The sequence below is a fragment of the Sycon ciliatum genome, chromosome 10 (assembly GCF_964019385.1).
Source record: "Sycon ciliatum chromosome 10, ocSycCili1.1, whole genome shotgun sequence".
NCBI lineage: Eukaryota > Metazoa > Porifera > Calcarea > Leucosolenida > Sycettidae > Sycon > Sycon ciliatum.
In genome coordinates, this window is record NC_088652.1 from 25,506,522 (window position 1) to 25,529,320 (window position 22,799).

The 22,799-nt window shown below is 47.0% G+C and overlaps 1 protein-coding gene across 1 annotated transcript in view; it reads right to left on the reverse strand.

Moving 5' to 3' along the window:
• Positions 1 to 16,079, reverse strand: part of LOC135826316 (integrin beta-3-like) — a 28,194-nt gene extending 12,115 nt beyond the window's left edge. Inside the window, exons 1-12 of the mRNA XM_065338936.1 lie at positions 15,621 to 16,079; positions 11,554 to 11,630; positions 8,631 to 8,723; positions 7,582 to 7,648; positions 7,014 to 7,145; positions 6,521 to 6,629; positions 5,828 to 5,912; positions 5,517 to 5,606; positions 3,982 to 4,062; positions 3,520 to 3,597; positions 2,370 to 2,465; positions 1,460 to 1,555 (exon numbers count right to left, since the gene is read on the reverse strand). Coding sequence (XP_065195008.1) covers positions 1,460 to 1,555; positions 2,370 to 2,465; positions 3,520 to 3,597; positions 3,982 to 4,062; positions 5,517 to 5,606; positions 5,828 to 5,912; positions 6,521 to 6,629; positions 7,014 to 7,145; positions 7,582 to 7,648; positions 8,631 to 8,723; positions 11,554 to 11,630; positions 15,621 to 15,714 — 1,098 coding nt within the window. The 5' untranslated portion in view covers positions 15,715 to 16,079. The remainder of the gene's footprint in view (positions 1 to 1,459; positions 1,556 to 2,369; positions 2,466 to 3,519; positions 3,598 to 3,981; positions 4,063 to 5,516; positions 5,607 to 5,827; positions 5,913 to 6,520; positions 6,630 to 7,013; positions 7,146 to 7,581; positions 7,649 to 8,630; positions 8,724 to 11,553; positions 11,631 to 15,620) is intronic.
• Positions 16,080 to 22,799: the final 6,720 nt, after the last annotated feature.

Sequence of the window (22,799 nt, forward strand, 5' to 3'; positions counted from 1 at the left end):
GGCCACGGACAGCATGAAACAATAGTGACGTCGTTTTCGATTGGTCAGACCGTACTACAGCTATTCATACTTTACGTATGACAATTACGGCAGGCACAGATCACCCCCTTTGGCGGTTAAGACACGTTGATGGTCAAAGAGCTGGTTCGGCCATGGCCTGGCCAACCGGACCGGGTCCGCCGACCCTGATGCAGTCTACCATGAAGCAGGGAAGTTTTTTTTTAGTTTTTTAGTTTTTTGTTTTTTTACTACTGAGACAGCCCTACTAGAAAACAGGTGGAGAACAAAAAGAAACGAGGAAAAGAACAAAACATAGGAGAAGTGGCCGAAAAAGGAAACAGTTAAGTGGCGGAGGCACTTGACTTGTCCCCGTGGTCTGGTAAAGTCAGACCTCGCTTATCCGGTCCTCGTTTATCCGGATCCCTCGCCATCCGGTAGAAAATCGTTGGTTACCGATTTACAGCATATGCCATGTACATATACAATACGTGTGTTCGATTATCCGGTTCCCTCGCCTATCCGGATCCCTCGCCATCTGGTAGAAAATTGTTGGTTACCGATTTACAGCATATGCCATGCACATAATATACATACAGTATGTGTGTTCGATTATCCGGTTCCCTCGCCTATCCGGATCTTTTTCTGGAAAACGGATGTGTGCGGTTATGCGAGGTCTGACTGTATATCAGCCTTTATTTTACTTCATCAAGTGCAGTGGCGGATCCAGCGATCTTTACAGGGGGTTCCAGTATAGTCAAAGCTGAATACCGGTAGCGCATACATGTACATGGACACGCGTATGGTTGCCAGTAGTACATTTACGAAGTTTAGGGGGTTCCGCGGAACCCCTGGAATCCCTCCTGGATCCGCTCCTGAAGTGAACAGGTATGCTGCTTTACCATCAGCCAAGTGCTGCCTCTAATAGAGTGATGAAAACTATTGGTGTGATAATCATTGACAGGGGCGTCGGAAGGTAATTTAGTGTGGTACGGTCAGCCATCCGAAGTACAATTTACTCGTGGGGAGTGGTGGCAGAGCCGAATATTTTGGAAATTTAGAGCCCAAACCAGTGCATTTTATTGAATCACGGGGTGCTTGGTGCAAATAGTGGTACGGTCAATACCGTAGTGACCGTACTGTGTGCGACGCCCCTGTGTTGAGTATGAGGTGGCGCAGAACGACACACAAATCATTCACCTACACCTGTACACGATGTCGCTATTGTGCATAACAGCTAGGGCTGTGATAAGGACAATACAAACCTGGATCTAATCTCACACTTGGAACAGAACACAGCTATGCGCAACAACTGAGAAATGGAGAAAAAAAGCTGATATTCACGGCATGTACAATGCATGCATACTGGCTGAAGACATTCACCAAACATCACTCATGCGACCTTCTATTCAATGTACGAGTTCAAGGCTGGCATCTGGCTCGCTGCCTTCTCTTGACCTACCGATAATGAAGAGATAAGCAGCTGTCGTATACTGTTGACGGTGTTAGTCTCCTGGAGAGACACCTGCACAGAGTTCTGAATGAAGTCTCGCACAAACTGTGGACAACAGATGCCCCGCGGTTCAAACGTGTTCGTGAGAACACATGCAACCATACGTGCACACACGCAGACACGTGCACACACACACACACATACACACACACACACATGCAAGTGTACATACACAGAGAGACACAGTAAAATAAACAACAACAACAACAACAACAACAACAACAACAACAACAACAACAACAACAACAACAACAACAACAACAACAACAACAACAACAACAACAACAACAACAACAACAACAACAACAACACAAACAATTGTACTTGTACATGCCCACTGGCAACACTGGTCACGCAGTGGGTCTCCCCGGGAAACTTGGGGAGAGAGATTTGAAAGGAATCTTGGACAGATGACTCAATTGGCCTTGTACAAGTAATCCTAGCAATCAGTGCACATTGCACCACCTCCCACTGGTCTGGTCAAACAGCCAGCAACAATGTATCACGCTATAACCCTATCAGGGGCGTCGGAAGGTATTTTTGTGTTGTACGGTCAGCCATCTGAAGTACAATTTACTCGTGTGGGAGGGGTGGCTGAGCCGAAAATTTTGGAATTTTAGATCCCAGATCAGTGTATTTGGTTGATTCACGGGGTATCTGGGGCAAAAAAGTGGTACGGTCAATACCGCAGTGACCGTACCGTGTGCGACGCCCCTGCCTATTGCCAAAATTTCTCTTTTCTCTCTAGCTATGCTGTTGTACCTCAAGTTCTTGCCATTGTTCACTGATGCGGGGCTTTGAAGAAATCATGGAGATACTCTAGTGCCACATCATCTCCTTGTTCCTTGAATCTACTCACGTTATATTGTTCTGTGGCACCGTCCTTGATGGCGAAGATGATATTGACGCTGTTCAACTGAGCGAAGTTGTTGATCTGCCCCAGCGATGGGTAGTCCTGTAACACCGTACAGCAATCACACGCGCAAGTACACACACACACACACACCCATACGCACACATGCACGTACACACATGTACACACGCACACACACACATACGCGCGCGCGCGCGCGTACGTACACGCACACACAGGAAGGATTGTACTCAAAAGTTTGATAGCGGCACAACATTGCTCAAACTTTTCAAAACCGATTTTTCAGCTGCGTGTCTCGGGGTCTTCCCATGGATCATGTGGATTGTGGCCAGGTCAGCACAAGTGGATGTTATGATGTAGAAGTTACTGATTGAGATGCAAAAAACCCAAATCTGCACAGGATACGTCAGCAAGATTGTTTCGGAACGAATTTCAGACGTATTGCTTTCACCACGCGGATCAACGCATGGCAATTCTCTGCGCTCTGGTGCAGGCTTCATGTCATGCCTGGACTTGATCTTGGCATCATTCTCTTCGACGATAAAAAAAGGAATGTTTCAAGGATCGCACAGCATGTTTCCATGGCAAGCTCTGCGCTGCATACTGGTACTGTTTCGGGGTTCTTCTTCTGTTTGTCAAAATTTTAATGGTCGAGTACCGACCTTACCCAGTGGACTTCTGTGTCTGGGTACAGACGCGTAGCACTGTCATGCAGTCGTATTTATTCAGCTTTTATTTCTTGTGTACTTGCATACTGGTATTAGTTTAGTCCCACAACCTGCGATAAAATGATCAGCTGTAGCACCTACTCCACTTTTATGTTTATGTATCTATGTCATTCGGATCTTCCCAAGTTGTACATTGTACTGTTGAGATACCGAATTCAAATAAATCAATACCAGAATAAATCAATACAGCACTGCCGTTGGATGTGGTCCGGCCGGAGGGGGTCCGGGGGGGGGGGGGGGGGTCTCCCCCTGGGAATATATTGAAATACTAATTAGGGTGCAAAATCCTGCATTCTGGGCACTTTTGGCATTGCGTTTAAAAAAAGTGGTCCGGCCAAAAGCCGAACCGGCCGGACCGGCTGCTACGCCCCTGGGGTATCCGGCGGGAGTATGAGTGTTCCACTTACGTAAGTGTTCCAAGCAGAATACGTGCCATCGGCATCCAGATGACATCGCCCATCGTTAGGTAAGGCAATACCGGCCAGCTGTGAAGGGAAGAAGCCAGAGTGCACACATGCATACGTGCGTGCATGCACGCACACGCACACACACACGCACAGAACATACACGGGATTCACTTGACAATACCGTAAATCCGGCAACATTTGGGCTTGTTCAAGTAGTTAGCGATTTGTCAGTACAGACAGATTTGCACCTGGAGATGTTTGCGATTGCAGTCAATTTCCTCAGTTTCTTTGCTACAGTTCTACGTTTCGCGCACGCTTACTTTAGCGACTTCACACACCCACCGTGAAAACCACTAATGGGTTTCGCATTGTAACGGCTTCCGGGTTTGCAGCACACGTGAGAGTCAGGGAAACCATGCTAGTATTCAAGGGCCTAAACACCTTCAGGGTACAGTCCCTTACCCGTCCATCGCCAGCAGCGTGGTAGCCAGTGTCAGTAGCTACGATAAGTACGCGATGTGCAGTCGGACGCCAGCCTATTTCCTGCAGCAGAAACAGGTAACATACACACATGGTATGAGTACAAAAGATTCACGGCTCGCGTCAGGCTCGGCTAGAGGCCGAGTTTTCCGCATCCGCAGGAACGCCACCACCCTTCAAGGATCAAGGCGCAGATGCATGCTCGTAAAGCGGTGGCAGGTGAGGAGATCACACCCTCCAAAGTGGTCAAAGACCAAAAATCCCATTCACTGCATCTATGAATTCAAACCAATTAACCCTTTCCGGGTTTATGACGAGTATACTCGTCATGCAGACCCCATCGCGTCTGGGCAACGATGAGTATACTCGTCATGCAGACCCCATCGCGTCTGGGCAATGACGAGTATACTCGCGCTAAACGTTTTAAATAATAATAATAAACACTTGCATGTGCGATTGATAAATCTGGTGGTAAAGACACACCTGGCAATATGCATGTGTGGGACGCAAAAATTTGCCCGTGCCCAAATAGAGATCATGATATTCTCCCATTGACCTCTACCGTAAAGTACCGCGAGAGCACCCCATCGTCCTTTCGTGCTCGGCTTGTGGAAGTGTGTCCTGTTTGCTGGTAATACGACACGGACCTTGTACACACATTGCATGCTGTGCAGTCAATCCATACTCAATTCACCTTCGAACGGATGCCAGCTCCACACAAAGAACATGCCAAGTATGTCCTTAGTGTACTAAGGTTCTCGCAGCGTACAAACTTAGCAACACTCTGGCATACAATTTCCCTTCCCTTGGCTATAAAATCAAGGTGGGGCTCTCTCGCGTGGCGGGGTGCTCTCGTGGTACTCGGTACTACCAAAGTTCCCACTACATACACATAACCGTATCTGTAACCCGAAGGAAAAGACTTGTTGAGAAATTTAACCTTAGGCGGTTGATAATATTGTAGAGATATGCACAGAAGCAGACTTCTCTTGTCATGTGACTTAGGTCATTGCCTGGAGCTAAAGCTTCAATTCATATCTTCACAATGACGGTGTGCGTGTGTGTGTGTGTGTGTGTGTGTGTGTGTGTGTGTGTGTGTGTGTGTGAGAGAGAGAGAGAGAGAGAGAGAGAGAGAGAGAGAGAGAGAGAGAGAGAGAGAGAGAGAGAGAGAGAGAGAGAGGGGGGGGGGGGAGAGACAGGGAGAGAGAGAGAGAGAGAGAGAGAGAGAGAGAGAGAGAGAGAGAGAGAGAGAGAGAGAGAGAGAGAGAGAGAGAGAGAGAGAGAGAGAGAGAGAGAGAGAGAGAGAGAGAGAGAGAGAGAGAGAGAGGAGAGAGAGAGAGAGAGAGAGAGAGAGAGAGAGAGAGAGAGAGAGGGAGGGAGCGATAGATAGTGATAGAGAGAGAAGAGAGAGCTAGGGAGAGTGAGATAGAACGTGTAGAATCAAGGGAATGGGATCGAACCAATAAGATCCGGTTTTCCACTGAACCCACAAAGCAGAAATAGCACGTCTTTCTTACCTCAGGGCAGACGAGGACCTGCATCATGGCTTCGAAAGTTCCTTCCGGTCTGTCCAGACTAGCGGAGATACGACGTCCGGTCAAGCCATTCTGCCCATGACACACAGCAGATGATACCAGATACCCTTGCACCGTAAGTCAACGAATATTGGGCGGATATCTATTTTTAAAGGATTGGGAGAACTTCAAATTCCAAGGATCAGGCGGGGAAGTGAACTGCCTGGGTAGCACAGGTCTGACTACTTTTGAACAAATGAAAGAAGTGCACATCTACTGGGGCTAATACGGTGCATCATCACCTGGCAACTCACCACAAACTTAGTTTCATTGTCGTTCAGCGGCACTGCGTTCTCAAACGCGTACGGCAGTGTACAGTTAGCACACATTTTTACCGGCCTGCATATTAGCAGCAGCAAAGACACAGAGAGCAACTGATTAAGTTACCATATTTTCCAGAATATAAGGAAGGAAAGAAGGGAAAGAAAGGAAAGAAGGGGGAGGCAGGAAAGGAGTGGGGGAGGGGGAGGAAAGGGAAGGGGAAGAAGGAAGGAAGGGGAGGAAGAGGAGGTGGGAGGAGGAGATGGGAGGGAAAGGAGGGAGGGTCACTAATATCCTTTAGCCCCAGGGTACAACCAATCTCGTGAATTCCAACATCGGGGTATTACAACAACTCGAGAATGCTGACACTATCTCCACAACTAGTTACCATCCGAGGGCATACTTTCAACTTCACGAATAGGTATGTCATTTTCTAATCCCTTGTTGGAACGAATCACCATCATCAGGATAAAGAAGATATCAATAACGAAACTCGCGAAAAGCAATACTCTGCTTAATCCAGATCAAGATTTGTTATTGTTGTTGTTCTTGATATTTCATTTTACTTGGGGACCCAGAGAATTATCGTCCTCTCTCAGGTTGCCATTAGCAAGGGCAACCGTACACCGCCATCATCAGGAGAAACGTGAAACCAATAAACCAAGATCTCTATGAAAGCGCCTGACCTGAGTTCGTTGCTCTGTGGCTGCGTGATGACGTACGGCTGAATGGGCTTATCTACAAACGCACCGAAACCTAAACGAGCATTTCTGCTGGCCAGCTTGACGGATGATACTGAGGTTAGCAACACGACATGCATGCACACAAGCACACATACATACATCCACATAAATAGACATGGACACACACACACACACACACACACCACCCCCCCCCCCCCCACACACACACGCACACATGTGCACATACACGCACACACACACACACACACACACACACACACACACACACACACACACACACACACACACACACATACACACACACACACACACACACACACACACACACATAGACACACACACACGCACACACACGCAAACCCTGTACCGAAAACAAGTCGCTGCCGAAATCTCGAAAATCATGAAATGCCGCATTTTTGCAGCGCCGAAATTTTGAATATTTACAGTAAACATCTTTAAGAATTGTTGTGCCTACCTATGGCCTCGGCGTCATTCTGCAGGACTTGAAGATCGCTTTCAAAGGACAGAGTGTGGTCCATCAGATAGTAAACATCCAGTGGATAGTTGGGTGCTCTTCTCAGTTGTACTTGTAGCTTCATGGTGTCACCTAGATGGAAACAAATGCATGCGCGCACACAAATGGGAGCGCACACACACACACACGCACGCACGCACGCACACACACACACACACACACACGCACGCACACACACAGCCAAAGCTGTAGGGAAAGGACAAGGGAAGATGGACACCTGCCACAGCACATTCACTGTGCTGTATGTGGCAGGCAATACCGGGGGGGGGGGGGGGGGGGGGGGGGGGCAGTAAAACTGGCAATGGACACTGTCGGCAGTTGTTACCATCGGGAAACGAAAGCAAATCACTACATTATGTACGTCTGTATTCCAGACACTCTGTAGTGTGATGATGATGATGGATACATACCCACATGCATGCGCATACACACCTCCCCTCCCACACACACACGCACACACACCCATAGGAAGGCACCCCCCCCCCCCCCCATAGGAAGGCGCACATACCTGCCCTCATCTTGGCGGTTACAAGCTGTGGCGATACTTCCACATCGTCACTGATTGGCTCGGCCCTCTGCGTCAGCAACAAATCACAAAACCAACACTTTGCGTGCATACAGGCCAACCCTCCCGGTTTTCCCGGGATTTTAAACAACAATAGTCCCGCGGTCCCGGGATTTTGAGCAAACTCCCGGAAAAGTCACAGTTTTGTATGATCCAGATTTTTCCTGAAAACTCCAATGACTCACTTTCAATGTCCAGATTTTTTCACAAATATGCACGGTGTGCACTCGCGCTTCGAACTCTGCACGGCACTTTCAAGACTTGACCAGCCTTGCCTGCATGATCTGCACTGACAGGCACGCTTGGCGCCCGCCGACTGATCAAACTGCAATGCAGGGTCGAACTGTGCTGTACGCAGAGTCCAGAATCCTGTGCCGTCGATCGTTTTTTTGGCGGGAAAAGCTCTTTTTTCACGCGTTCTTGTGTCATCCAGTGATTTTGAGAGAATTCCAGGGATTCTGCATGTCTTGTCAAGGGATTGAGATTTTGGTGGTTGGTCAGTATGTGTCCCCTACCATTAATTTAAATTGTCCCTGCTTTTTTCTTCTTCGTTCAGAACTCATAGGTAGGGATGTATTTGACATAAAGAATTGACACAGATGGGTGCGGATCATGCACCAGGAGCACATACCCAAGCAGGCAGCCACATTTTCCGGAGTATAAGCCGCACTTGAAAAAAATTAAAAAAAATTCACGGTTCGCGCAACACTCGGCTGACGGCCGAGTTTTCCGCATCCGCAGGAACGCCACCGCCCTCTTGGTTCAAGGCGCAGATGCAGCTCCCAAGCGGTGGGAGGTGAGTAGATCAGACCCACCACAAAGTGGTCAAACTGACCGAAAATCCCATTCGCCCCATCCATTCATGGAAGAGACAAATATCCAAAAGCGACATACGTAGGATCACTAGCAGTAAAAACGATTTTGCCAAGACAAAGTTTTAACTGGTTTGAGGGAAAGACACAAATGAGACAAAGTGGACAAGGTTTCCTTACCACAAGTACCAGGGGTTCGGAGTGGAGCTGCGTGGCATTGGTGCAGTTCCTGGTGTCATTGGAACACCGCGGCGTATTCACATACGCCAGAGTCTGTTGGTGAACGCAGTTACACACGGACAAAGAAGAACAAAATACTGGTAATGAACAGTATGCCCAGAGTACTATCGGTCACCGAAGAACGGGGGGGGGGGGACAAAACGGGGGGGGGGGGACAAAACGGGGGGGGGGGACAAAACGGGGGGGGGGGACAAAACGGGGGGGGGGGGGGGACAAAACGGGGGGGGGGAACAAAACGGGGGGGGGGGGGGTGGCAACACTGGTAATGAACAGCATGCCTATAGTACTGCCGGTCACAGAAGAACTGGGGGGAGAGGGGGGGGGGGGGGGGGCTAGACCATGCAAGTTATTTTCATGTACATCTATGACAGTGTATGCACAGTGGAGTCACCGTGTATAGGTTAGTCTGCTGAGCTTGGTGAAATTCTAGCCTGTTCCGTGTTCGTTCTTCGGCACTAAGATTTTTTTCATGAAATACTATGATTGCTGGCACTGGAGTATTAGAAGTTCTAGAGGAGGACTTCAGGATGGCACCTGTAATAATACATGTAGGTGACCGGTGCCAATTCAAAACGTTTCATTCATGATTTTATTGGGTGCCTAACTGTGCCAATGACCCACAAGATCCGCCGTGTTTTCTTTGCCCTCCGGAAACAGTATGAATACAGACAACTTTGTGGATAACGACACTCGGCAGGGCATCAGAAAAGTGTCCTTTTTCGCGACGTGTCGTTATACCCGAAGTCTCATTATATGTATACAGGTAGAATGGACTTTGCTCTGGGCATGAAAATTCTGTCATTATTCGCGAATTGTCGTTATATCTGCAGTCGTTATTAGCGAAGTTGACTGTATCATTTCCATTCAGCTAACGAAGTTGTTTTTCCAGTCCATCCCCAGTCTTTCTTGTTTTCATTCATCGTCAGTTTAACTATGTTCCGGGTATGATTTGAAGTGTGAAATGGAGAGTGTAGAATGCACACTGACAGAGCATTGTACAGTTGTGGACAATGGAATCTGTTGAGAAGCGAAATCAAGCAGCCACGGGGTGCGCTGGTCGTGCAGAAGTGAGCACTGCTGGTCCATTCTTACAGTGTTTAGTGCGTGTTCACACTGAGCAGGTAAGGGTGCCGGTCATTCCAAAGGTTTTCTATGTCCACAACAATATAACATATAGCGGGAGATGAACAGACTGATAATGCAGTGTTTTCTCGACCCTCAGGATGCAGTTTGAAGTCTTTTGTTTACATCCAATTTGTAAGGATGCTTTGACAGTCCACCCCCGGGCGGCAGACAACATTCGAAAAGTGCACACGAATCTACAGCCCATAAGGTCACTCTGGTGGCACAAATTAGGTGTCAGGGCACAATAAGCCACGGCACATTTGAGTCAGCGGGGAGCTGAAAGCACAGCCCCAGACTCATACAGTACATACAGTGATTGTGTATGATAATCGAATCGCCAGGTGATAAACAAACCAATCGACGGTGCCTTGTTTCTGAACCTCATGCTCGATGACAAGAACACTTGATCACCAGAGGTGAACGAATGGTTACAGGAATGCTCTAGCCCTGTGTTTCACAAGTCCAAACCCATCTACATGATTTCTTGAGAATTCGGTCGTTTTCTCATCTGATGACAGAATTGATTGGCCGAGACAGGCCAGTGACTGCAACCATAGCCCGCAGACATGCAGGATGAGACCCCATTCACCTCTAAACAATATGTAGAACACACATTGCTAATTTGACACCCAATTCTAAGCGCCCTCTGTTACAGTCCAGGAAATTGCGCATAAAAGGATATGCCATGGCACCTTGATGGGCGGTGACAAAATACGAAAACAATAACTACATGATTGCTGCAACGTACATCAGATTGGGCCCAGCACCCACCGCAGAGAAAGATCGGTTCGAGTGGCAAGCAAGTTGCATTGCGAGCAGGCAAACAAATCACGCGACACTGCGAGGAAGTGTTTAGGCGCTCCCATCGTAGAGCAGTGTTCACCGCATACGGTTCCAAGCTCCAATATTAACTTGGGGAAGTCCCTTTACAATCCGTCTAGCTACCTTTTCTTTTTTCTTTCTCTCTTTTCTTTGTATTATGTTTGTTCAAGGTTCTCCAGCCGTGATTGCTTTTCTACCCCTCTCCTTGATTGCCGACTACATGCTATGGGATGTGGAATAAATATCTTCTTCACGTATAGTAAACACTGTGTTTGCCGGACCCTGTACCCCCTGTACCCCCTGTACCCCCTGTACCCCCTCTGTACCCCCTGTACCAAGGGCAATCCTGTATTGACAGGACAAATTTTCATGCACCAAAGTGCTGCGGATCGAACGTGCACTCCTGGACCAAGCGGAATCCTGTCATATCAGGACAGTTTCCGCTTCACCAAGGTTGTCCGGTCCGTACATGAGGGGAGGGGGACTATTCAAGAAAGGGCTTTATTTTTTTTGCTGGCTGTTAGAGATTGGGGCACTATTCACAATAGGGCACTATTCAAGAGAGGGCTCTAATCGTGCGAGTACGGTACCCACACAGCAGTGACAACATTGCCATATCAGAATCCTGTCATATCAGGACAGTTTCCGCTGCTCCAAGGTTGTCCGGTCACTACATAATTTACTGTACTCAGAAGTACAGTATGTGTCTGAAGAGGTCAGCGAGGTGAGAGCGACGTTCAGCTTGTTGGTCGCAAGTTTGGTGCCTCCAAAGTGGCATATTCAGGAGGTTTTCATGTTTTGTTTAAGAATGAGATCGCAAAGGTTCTGGGTTGTATTAATTAGTTTGAACGAAAGGTGCACGTTGGTATTGAGTTTTATGGGACTTTCCAAGCTTCCTGGGAATCACCGTCCTTACCCGATCAGAGCACCATTGGCATGCAGGATGTACATCTAAACACTCACTGCAGCTGTTAGCTTCACTGCAGTCGTAGTCTGCAAAGGAACATACACATTGGGGAGAGAGAGAGAGAGAGAGAGAGAGAGAGAGAGAGAGAGAGAGAGAAAGAGAGAGAGAGAGAGAGAGAGAGAGAGAGAGAGAGAGAGAGAGAGAGAGAGAGAGAGAGAGAGAGAGAGACAGTGACAGAGACAGAGACAGATATTAAGACAGAGAGATGATGTAATTGTTGGCAAAGTGCCAAAGGGCGCCCAAAGACAAAAACTCTTCACACAGAAAAGCATAAGAGCATTTGGGTGTTTGCTGATTGATGTACATGCAAATGTGCAAGCAAGGAAATTGTAGTAGTACAGTTGAACATCGATTATCCGACCACCTCTGGGCAGACAACTGTCAGGCGGTGTTCAGATAAGGCAAATGTTCCGGATAAGAAACATGTACATGTACATGTACGACCTTTTTACTTTTCAAAATTTTCGTATTTTTTGAATGGCTCACAACATGCACAGTGCGTATTCTAAGGCACGTGCGCCCAAAAAAACTGTTACGGATAATCGAATGGTCGGATAGTCGATGTTCGGATAATCGATGTTCAACTGTAGTAGTTTAGTCATTGAGTCTAATCAACAGAATGAACTGCACTTCTCTGCATTTTCAAGAGGTGCTTTCAATAGAGGGCAGCAGCCGCAGATGCAAGCTCCAGATATCAAAATAAGTCTACTTGTACCTCCAGCAGGACAAGCAAGCATTGACCATTGGCAAAGCATGCATGATCCCAGTGATGATTGGCTGCACGTTCATCACATCAAGCACAGAGACTGAGTGTTGACGAAACAAACAATTAGTGCCCAGGAGAGCCATGTCAACTTCTTTTAACTAACCAAACCTCCCACCCAGACCCACTGATTGTAGCGTTGAAGAAACTATTCGATTTATTTCCGGGGTAACGCCTTTGCTACGGGCCTGCCAATCCTGATGGCATGAGAATGAGAAGAAGAGGCGGTGTAGAGAGTGCACGAGGAGCGTTGAACAGACTTCAGGACCGCCAGAGGCAGTGTTTGATTTGGTCCGGTAGTTTCATGGCCGTTCATAACTTGTGTATGGTGTGGTGGGTACACATGACCTCCTCAGCAGTTGGAAACATGTGTCGGTGTCGGCCAAAAGGTTGGTCCGGCGTTCACCTGTCTAACCGTTTCCGGTGGGCCTGCTACAGGCATTGTACGTGACGTCCTCGTCTGGAGGTTTCAGTCGTGTTACGGCGGTGCTAGACACCACCGTAGTGTCGCTAATCAAAGCCGGGCTTATTCCTCAGTTCAGTTTCCCTTGAGTCGTGATAGTTTACAGTACACCTCAGGATCTGTTTTTCTTCGCCTTCCTTGTGTTTATGCTGGATGACGTACATGTACCAGCATTTCAAAACATAGTGCCCTATGTAGCTCTCTTGAATAGTGCCTCGTGGGTGATGTACACTGAAAAAATAGTGCCGCATGGTAAACGCGTTGGTACAAACAAAAACCCTGATATGAATGACCCAAGCTTGCAAGGCTGAACTATTGAGTGATTCTATTCTATTTTAGCCAACTCCAGTTGAGACACCGTATTTTTTCCTCTTTCCCCGCACACTGGAAGGAAAAAGATTCGAAGATCAACCAAAAACGTTCTCTCCGCTGTCATGAAGTACATGAAGTACATGATTGTAGATGTACATGATTGGTCATGTACGTACGAGTATGGCCATTGTTCTGCTAGTTCTGCTAGTTCTAGTGTTCCGCGTGACCAACTGCAGGAACACGACATAATACACCTAAAAGTCTTTGGTTTGTTTCCGCTCAACCAGCTGTTACCGAGAGCAGCTTGTGGGTGATGGTTGGTCGAGCAGAGTACACTGGGCAGCACTTTCAAACGAAGAAAACTCTGTTACGCTTGCTGCCCGCCTGCCGGTTTGGCCTTGCTCATGAGCTTCGCGGGGGCCCCAGTGAACGCCAAATTCTCCACAGGCCAGCTGGAGCAGGTCGCACGACACCTTGCCGGCAAATCACCACTTGGGAAAAGTGACTCTCTCAGCTGCTAATTGGATTTAGGTATCGACGGCGTTCCCTAAGGAGGAGGAACAAATGCCGAGAAAAAGTGCAAGTGCTTCGAATCACCGTCCTCGTACTAGCCAGCACTTGATGATCAGCTGCGAAGCATGATCCATGATGACCACATAAGCAGCACACTCATAAATTTCGTTGTCCAACGCAATCGACCATTCAAGGAATGCTGCGTGTGGAAAAGTCGCTGCGAGCAGCCTCAACTTGCTCAAGCCGGCCAAACTAGCCCCAACCGGGCCAAAGGAAAGTGGCCCTCACTTTCGCCATTCTTATCATCGTGGACCTCGTGCTGCACGCTCTGACACTTGAATGCAGCTACACGAAAGACGTTATTACGACTGTGCCCACTGTGTACATGGTGTACGCGCATACAATCAGAACTACAACTAACTAGTAACTGTGACGTGTAGATCTACAAGACTAGTAGTAGTACTGAGCCGGAGAGTGGAGTGGAAACCAACGAAGTCTTTTCTCCCTTTCAATCGTCATCATAACATTGGGCATCAATGCCCGCTAGCGCGCGCTTGGCTTGCGATGTAAAAAAATAATACAAAAATGCAAAAGCTGAGATCGTGATCCTCACACTTCTACTTCACTACTACCTGTACTAGAATGAACTACGCCTCTCTACGGCTCTGCCACTTTTTGTGTGCGGATAGTCGACACGCCACTGAAAACTGACGTGCGAAGGGCCAGTGCTAGAGGGCCCCTTCACGTCGTGTATCGCTGCCTGGTGTTCCGCTGTCGGAAACAATTGCCGCACTCATGTCCAACAAGTCGCGATCAACTGCAATCGCCAAGGTACAACACAGCCCCAAACCCAAAGCACAACATCAATCAAACATGGTAAGACACACAACGGGAGAGCGCCTGGCGCAACAAATAAAAAAAGGAGTTTCTGGGAGACGTGAAAGGCGAGTAAATCGAACGCCGACGCCTCTCGCTCCTGTCATGGAAAACCGATGACCTTTTGAATCGTACCGCCTACGAAAAACAGCTGAGCGAGCCACGGCAAGCGCACACTTCTTTTCGGATTCCGAAGCGCAACTGGCGGGCCATATGGCCCACACGCAATCAGTAGAATCACGGCACTCCTCGAGCATTCTTTGCAGTAGTGAATGAAAGACAAACACGCGAAATCAAGGCACGACCCACTCAGGCCCATGAAACGACAGAGCTCTGGTCGAACTCACCGACACTGGATCAAGCGAATCCTACAACAACAGCTAAAATATGTCCTGCCAGGACGATGCGAATACTAGTAATTATGAGTTGGAAGTGAAAATATTTTCTTGCCATTGCGGATCCACACTGAGGAGTAGCGTAGAGTAGCGACTAGTTTACGAAAGGAGGCAAGGAATGCACGCGGATGAACATGACAGCGACAGGTATGCAAGAAACAGATTTGTGACAGGCGTTGTCAGGTCCTGACTCCTGTGCAAGCACCTGCATACCAGTTACTTGCAGCCACGAGCCAAGACTGTACACAGTCATTATAATAATTATGTACCCAGTGAATATTCGCAAGATCAGACCAAATAAAACGCGCCCGGAAAAATCCGCTGGACAGATTTCAGATCTGGTCCGAAGTCGAAAGGAAGAACGGCTTTCCAGTGATTCACACAGGGCGCGGGTGCATGGTGCGTTGACGTGGTGGGGAGTCAAAGAGACACCTTAGTTCTCGACGATGGTGTACGCAACATATCGCACCGGTCAAACTACACGATCACCCTGGGTAATGTGGTGCATGCACAGGCTCCTGGACAGGATATGTTTGTGTTACAACGAAGCCAACAGAAAGTATAGGAGTATGTACGAGAACGGAAACAGACAAGCAGAAAGCTAGGGAGAGTAGATCTACTAGTTGATGTTTTTGTGACGGAAAGCAAACAAAATGTCAGAGAAATCACACACGTTCGGTAACACACCACTCACCTTGAGCTAATGCTCCCTGGTGATGTAGCAAGACAGAAGCCATCCATACCCACACTAGGCCCATAGGCCAACAAGAGGACGACCGGCTCGCCATAATGATAGCGGTATTGCTCGTGTAGAGAAACTGATTTCTGGTCGTTACGAACAGACTGGATGCTGAAATCAGCCAAGGAGGCGAAGAGATGGGACACTAAAATGTGACAGGATTTTCATGAAAGCGCTCTGCACCAGATAAGTAAACCTCGACAGGCAGTGATCCCATGGAACTCCCAGCAAAACGCTCCTTCACACTGAAGCGTTTTAGGCTCACGCTATCTCTGCCGTCACCGGGCTGTCCTTTCGTCTCTCCCCTGACTCAGTCGACTGCCGAGGGACGGTAGATCTAGGTCTAGGACTCCTACTACCTAAAATGAGCTCAGAAAAGATAAAGTGGCCGTCACATATGCCACGAGGTATACTATACTGCACTACGGAGGACGGCCGGGGTAGCAGGGTACGGAGCACTTTGTGAGGCGTGATCGCATGCACACTAGCACTGCACTTCCGTTGCACAGACTTCATTCACTACTACAGTACTAGTACTACATGTACTAGACTCACGCGGATCCCATGTATTGACATGTAGATCTACCTGCTTATGCTGGTGACTTGACTCTCGATCACAGGCACAACACTCAACAGGCCCACGCACAAATCGCGCATACCTTTTATTTGGGTTGCCAAAACTAGCAGTAGCAGTCGGGTTGGTTGGAGACCGGCTGAGTAGCTAGCGGAGTAGGGCCAGTGGTAATACTGGTATAACTGGGGACTAGCTAGCGCCTCGGGGACAGAGACAGACCGGCACATGTAGCTGGATCCAACACGGCAACAGTGCTGGCAACAGCAAGTCACCGCCTGTCGACCATGGTGGACAAATCGCACCTGCACTATGTAGCAAGCGCGGTTGTCCATGATGTCGCAGCTGGAATATTTTAAATTTTATTGAATGAATGAATGAGTGCATACCGGTAGTGTAGGTACAGCCTACAGGTATCATCCGGTCATATAAAGATTTCGCAAGAATCTCTCATTCTCCTACTCCTAGTTTTATGCTTAGCTTCTTCTCAGCAAACACTGAATGATGGAAGCATGATCAGAATGATTCAGTGTCAAAACACACAACTTCACAAGCAAAGCTCACAGGCCGACACAGCTCCCAGCTACACTAGCCTACAGTGTGCATTATGCTAGTATCCGCTGCTGGGGCCCTAGTCTAGATTTTAGTTGTAGTTGTACAAGACAAGACAGTAAAGTAACTTAGTTACTAAGGAAAGGAAAGGACCTTTGGTGGAGAGTGACCTGATGCATAATGGCTAGTATAGCTACTTCCGCTGAAATAAAACACATTGAGCATGATCACTGCCGGACAAGGATAACAAGTCATTTTGTGTGTAGATCTGAGTATGACATTTCCGATTTCGTACGCCAGAGAGGAGCTCCACAGACAATGCACTTGCTTTATTTTTGGAATTTATGACAGTTATGACATGTTATCACTGATTCAGCCTACTCACTGTCGCTATCTTGGTGACGTCCTTGATAATATCGGTGAGTTCCCTTCGGGTACGGACGCGATAATTTACCTAAACTAAAGTCTTTAGAAGTTGAACTTTTTTCACCAAACGAATTGTTTTAGTTTGGACCCAACCCCTCCCTCCCTCCCCCTCAGAACGTAAAAAATGTTGACATAATACATGCAAACGTCGCAAGTGTGTCACTGCTCCTATAGCCATGTTACCCCATGTACAAGTATCAATGTTTTCTGAAACGAAATTGGTCAACCCCCTCCCACCCCATAACGAAATTATTTCGTTTTGTGAAAAAACTTCGATATTTATGGACGACCCCTTACTTAGTTTATATCAGAGAGTACAGTACCCCTGATGTACAGACAGTCAACCACTGAACAGGCAGTAGGAGATCTAGTAAGTAGTAGTAGTAGATCTACATGTACATGTACATAATTGTACCTATCGCATGATCCGTCAAGCGTCAGTTGCCAGGGAAGTAGGACGCCTTTTCTAAGCCACCATCCCGACGCCTCGCGTATAGGAATCTACAATGATGATTACTAGTATGTAGTCTAGACCTACGTGTACATATACGTGTACATAGTCATTGTAGTATCATTATAATTATGTATGCAATAAAGAGTATAATACATGTACATGTAGATGCAGACATGGCCAGACAACAACGAGTTTATGGAATTTTAAAGGATTTTTATGTTATTCAAAATCGATTTTCGTGTTCCGCTCATCACATCAGTGAATACTATCGGAACTGAGGGTACTGTGTACAAAAAAGAACATTTTATGACAGCATTTCTCCACGCTGACTCTATAATTATGTACACAAGAGAGAGTTTGGAAGCTTTGTCACAACTCCGAGTTTCACGTATCTCTACGATCATCAGGCAACTGATGGATCCAAAACGGGCAGCCAGAACCTAAGGGGGAGCAAGGTGGGAAATTCCGAGGGGTGTCATAGGCGACGCGTATCATAGCGCAAGAGTCAGGTGCAGGCGTGAAGTTGCCAAGTCTTCAGACTTGGGGCTATGCAGCAGTAGTTCCGGCATGAATGATATAGAATAGAGCTGGGGACAAATGCCAAATTCACACATGCCCACACCACTACAAAACCATACACCCACACTCTCTCCCTTTTCTCACATACACATACACTCACACGCGCGTCCGCACACACATTCTCTAAATCTCTCTCTCTCTCTCTCTCTCTCTCTCTCACACACACACACACATTCATTCTCTATATCTCACACATGCACACACATGCACACACACATTCATTCTCTATATCACACACACACACACACACACACACACACACACACACACACACACACACACGCATTCTCCAAATCTCACACACACATTCTCTAAATCTTACATACACACACACACACACACACACATTCTCCAAATCTCACACAAACATTCTGTCTCTCTCTCTCTCTCTCTCACACACACACTCACACACGGCCACAATACCCATCCTTTCGTTCTCACACCTACCGCACACATACTTGCACCCGCACGTATCCAATCACCCACACGCACTCTCTTTCTCACGAATGCACACAAACACACACACACATGCGCGCTCACACTCACACACACTCACACACACACACACACACACACACACACACACACACACACACACACACACACACACACACACACACACACCTCAGACCTCAGACCTGCCCATCGCAGAAGCGATGATAGCGAACAGCTATGTTAGACATAGCAACTTGTGCTGGGACACACACACACACACACACACACACTTGGCAGCGGGACTACCAGCTAGATTCACTTGACCTTGCGCGCAAAGTTACAGAGGTAGAACTTGTTTTCATGACGACACTTGGACACAAGCTCTGACCTATTGTTGAGGGAGCGGGTCTTGTAGGCCCAGGCAATCTCCAGCTTCTCGGCCAGACACAGGTTGCGGCGCTTCGAGATGTTAGAGTATGGTGCAGCTCTCCTCACAACGGACCACCTGATACTGTAAGGTTTGTTTCCATCCTTCAGCCTCCAGATGTGTCTGGACAGTCTCGTTGAGGTCTCGTGCTTCTTGTGGCGAATAGTATGTTGATGACCATTGAATCGTGTCTTGAATGTCCCTTCCATTAATCCAGTGTACTCCTTCATGTCGCTGCCGGTTACGTGTGCCCTGTACACAATGCTCGATGCTAGACAGTTTCCTTCCAAGGGGCAATCATTTTTGACCCGGCAGTTGCAGGGTCTCACATCCTTGGTCTTATTCTGGTGGTCGCTGCGGAGGATACTATTGTGGTGTTGCTTGATGATGGTGGCGACATTTGGCATGCAACTGTAACTGAACTTTAGCGTGTTCCGGTTAAATATCTTGTATAATTTGCAACCTTTGTGGCAGTGCTTGCTGACGAGTTGCAGGAATCGCTGACCAATGTTCGTGGACACATTCTTACTGAACGGTGGGTTAAACCATGTGATATTCCGGTGTCTCTTCCTTTGTTTCTTCCTTTTCCCACTCTTCCGTTCCTCCAAGAACTGGACGGTCTCATTGTACCCGCTGTCTCTGAGCGCATTGCTGTACATTTGAGATGCGTCCTGGAATGTCTCTTGATCCGTTGATATGTCCGTTAGTCGTCGGCTGATGGAAGAGGGCAAGTTCTGGATGATGATTGGTGGGTGGTTGGATTTGTGATGGACATACAGTGGCCGGTCGTTGGGAATTATGTACATTAAATTTACATGTACATGTATGATTAAATTTTTATCAAAGCAACACGATCGCAGTATGTACAGTACATACATGTATATGACATATGTTGTCCCTGCCACCAGGCGAGTCTCTGGTGACTGTCGGCCGCTCGTTTCCCCTGTTAGATTATGGAACGCCCTGCCCCAAGAGTTCAAGTCCCTCGCCTGCCACAGATCATTCAAGAGATTTTTAAAGGTTTATTTTTATGGCTAGCCAGCATCTAGGCTTGGACTTGGAGTCGTGACTCAACTGTGACTCAACTGTGCTTTCTTCTTCTTCTTTTTTTCTTTTCTTTTTTTCCCTTTCTCTTTTTCTTTTTGAGTATTTGCAGTCTGTGTTGTCTGTGTTTTTCTCTCTTTCGTGGAGGCTTGCTTGTTGTATCCTTGGCTCTCGGCCGTTACTTTATCGCCATCATAATATTGGGCACCACTGCCCGTTTGGTCTGCGATACAAAATAAAATTTCAACAACAACAACAACAACATGTACTGTCGTGGAAATCCGGTCGCACATCTATACATGTACGTCTAGCGGCCCCAAGGCGCTGGCCATACAGCCGTAGCACGTTTGCACTGCTAGCATATTATGTATACATGACTGATTGTACTGCTGGTCGCATCGGATCAACATGTGCACTGCCATGCAACGACTTACGTTCTGTACGCGCTGAGCTGAGGGCGCCGGCCCCCGTCAATCGACTGGATTCCCATGTCCGCGACAGTATGATTGTACTGTCTGTACATGTATAGCGTGCATTCATGCACACTTTACATCTTTCAAAGCATTCGTCTAGGGATTGAGTTGCATCTTTTACACAACCTTGTTACATTTGTCTTGAGTTTCTTTGGATTAGAAATGTTTCAAATTTCCATCTCGTACATGTACATGTACGTGGTTTACTTCAACTAACTTCTAGTACATTGTCCTGTGCTACACTACATGTACTGATGTAGTGTACATGTACTGATGTAGCTCCACATTATTATTATTATTATTACTTGCATGTACGCGTTGGAGTCAACCATGCAAGCATGATCCACAACTTCGCTTATGCTGAACATGATAAACAGGACTATGACAGGGGAAAAAATGAGCTAGAACGATGATAATAATAATTATGATACTTATATCGCTCCACATAGCATAAAAAATAAATATAAAAAAAAAGCTCGAGTGCTAGTCAGTGCTGAAGTAAGTAAGTTTGGGCAGCAGCACATTCCTCCACCTTCATGTACTATCACCGGACAAACTTCTTGGTCACCAACGTGTTCTTTCATTAATACTGTCAATGATTTGATATCTGATAATTTAAAAGTCAATGATAGATTCAATGAAATGTTCAACCAATCCCATGGGCCATGGACGTCTGTGCATGTGTGCGATATCATGAAGTGGACAACATACAGCATGATCATAGTCCAGATTCGTCCCATTGTGCAGCAGCTGAATGTTGAATGTTGAATGACCAGTGACCATCGATACGACGATCCGTGGACTCAAGTGCTGCACGCCCTGCACTGTGTTCTCGATGGGAAAAGACAAAGGCCACACCGGTCATTCCGGTCTTGGAATGCAATCAGCCAGTGAGAAGTGTCACGCACTCTGGATTGTGTGGAATCCGTGACATGCACTAGTCGCTCAGAATACAATCCCAATAATGGAGAAGAAGCACGAAAGCAGTCGGACAAAACATGGGACACGCAGTTATAATAATTATATTACAGTCGACCTACCCTTATAACGATAACCTCTATAACGATATTACCCTTATAACGATATTTTTCTGCCAAACCAAATCACTCCATTGACTTCTGTATACAATGCCCTACCCTTATAACAATATTGCTATAACGATATTACCCCTATAACGATAAAAAATGGGCTGACCAATCAACATTTCCCATTTTATAACAATATCTAGCAGGGAAGATGTAGAGCCCACTATCCAGGTAGGGCAAGCTTCACTTGATAAAGTCGCTGGGACATGACGAAATGCAATGGGGGCACCAGTGGGCACCTTGCTGTGTACATAATGTGCATGTACATGTATGTCAGTTTTTTATGCTATAAAGAGTGTAAAAAATGAACAAAATCCATGCATTATGACGTATGTGTATGAAATGAACCAGTTACCCCTATAACAATATTACCCTTATAACAATATTTCTTGGTCTGACGCAAATATCGTTATAAGGGTAGGTCGACTGTACATATATTAGCTTTTATACAATGTACAATCATGTAACTACTAGTCTGTTGTGAGATACCTTATACAGTGATCCCTCTATAATCCGGCACCATTTGTGCCACGGTACTCTGCTGGATTAGGGAGGGTGCTGGATTAACAAATCGGATTTACTGCTGCAATGTGCATGAAGAGGACATTTTGGCTACTGAAAATAATTGTGCTGGTTTATCGAGGGTGCTGGATTATAAAGTGCCGGATTAGAGAGGGACGACTGTACTGTCGTTTGTTTAAATGCAGTTGGGCAAAACTAAACTGTAGTAAACACAAGCCCACTACAGTAGGCTAGTTACATCATGTACTTGTATACCGGCCCATACCACTCGTTCATCATCAGGCTCTGCATACATGTACATGTACACATGTACATTACATTCGTGTCTCCAGGGTCTTGAAAACCTCAGTTCAGACGGTGCAATAATCCCCCACCCAGAGCGCGAGGGGTTGTCATTCTTGTCTGAGTCACTGTCAGACAGCGAGCACATGTCATTGTAGAAGAAAAAACCCAGCACAAGTACAGATTAGCAGACAGAAAGGTTGGACTGCATCCAGTCACCACTGCCGCTTTACAAAGTCGTTTGTTTGTGCATGGATTGTGGAAGGCAGAGCTGGGACAGTGGG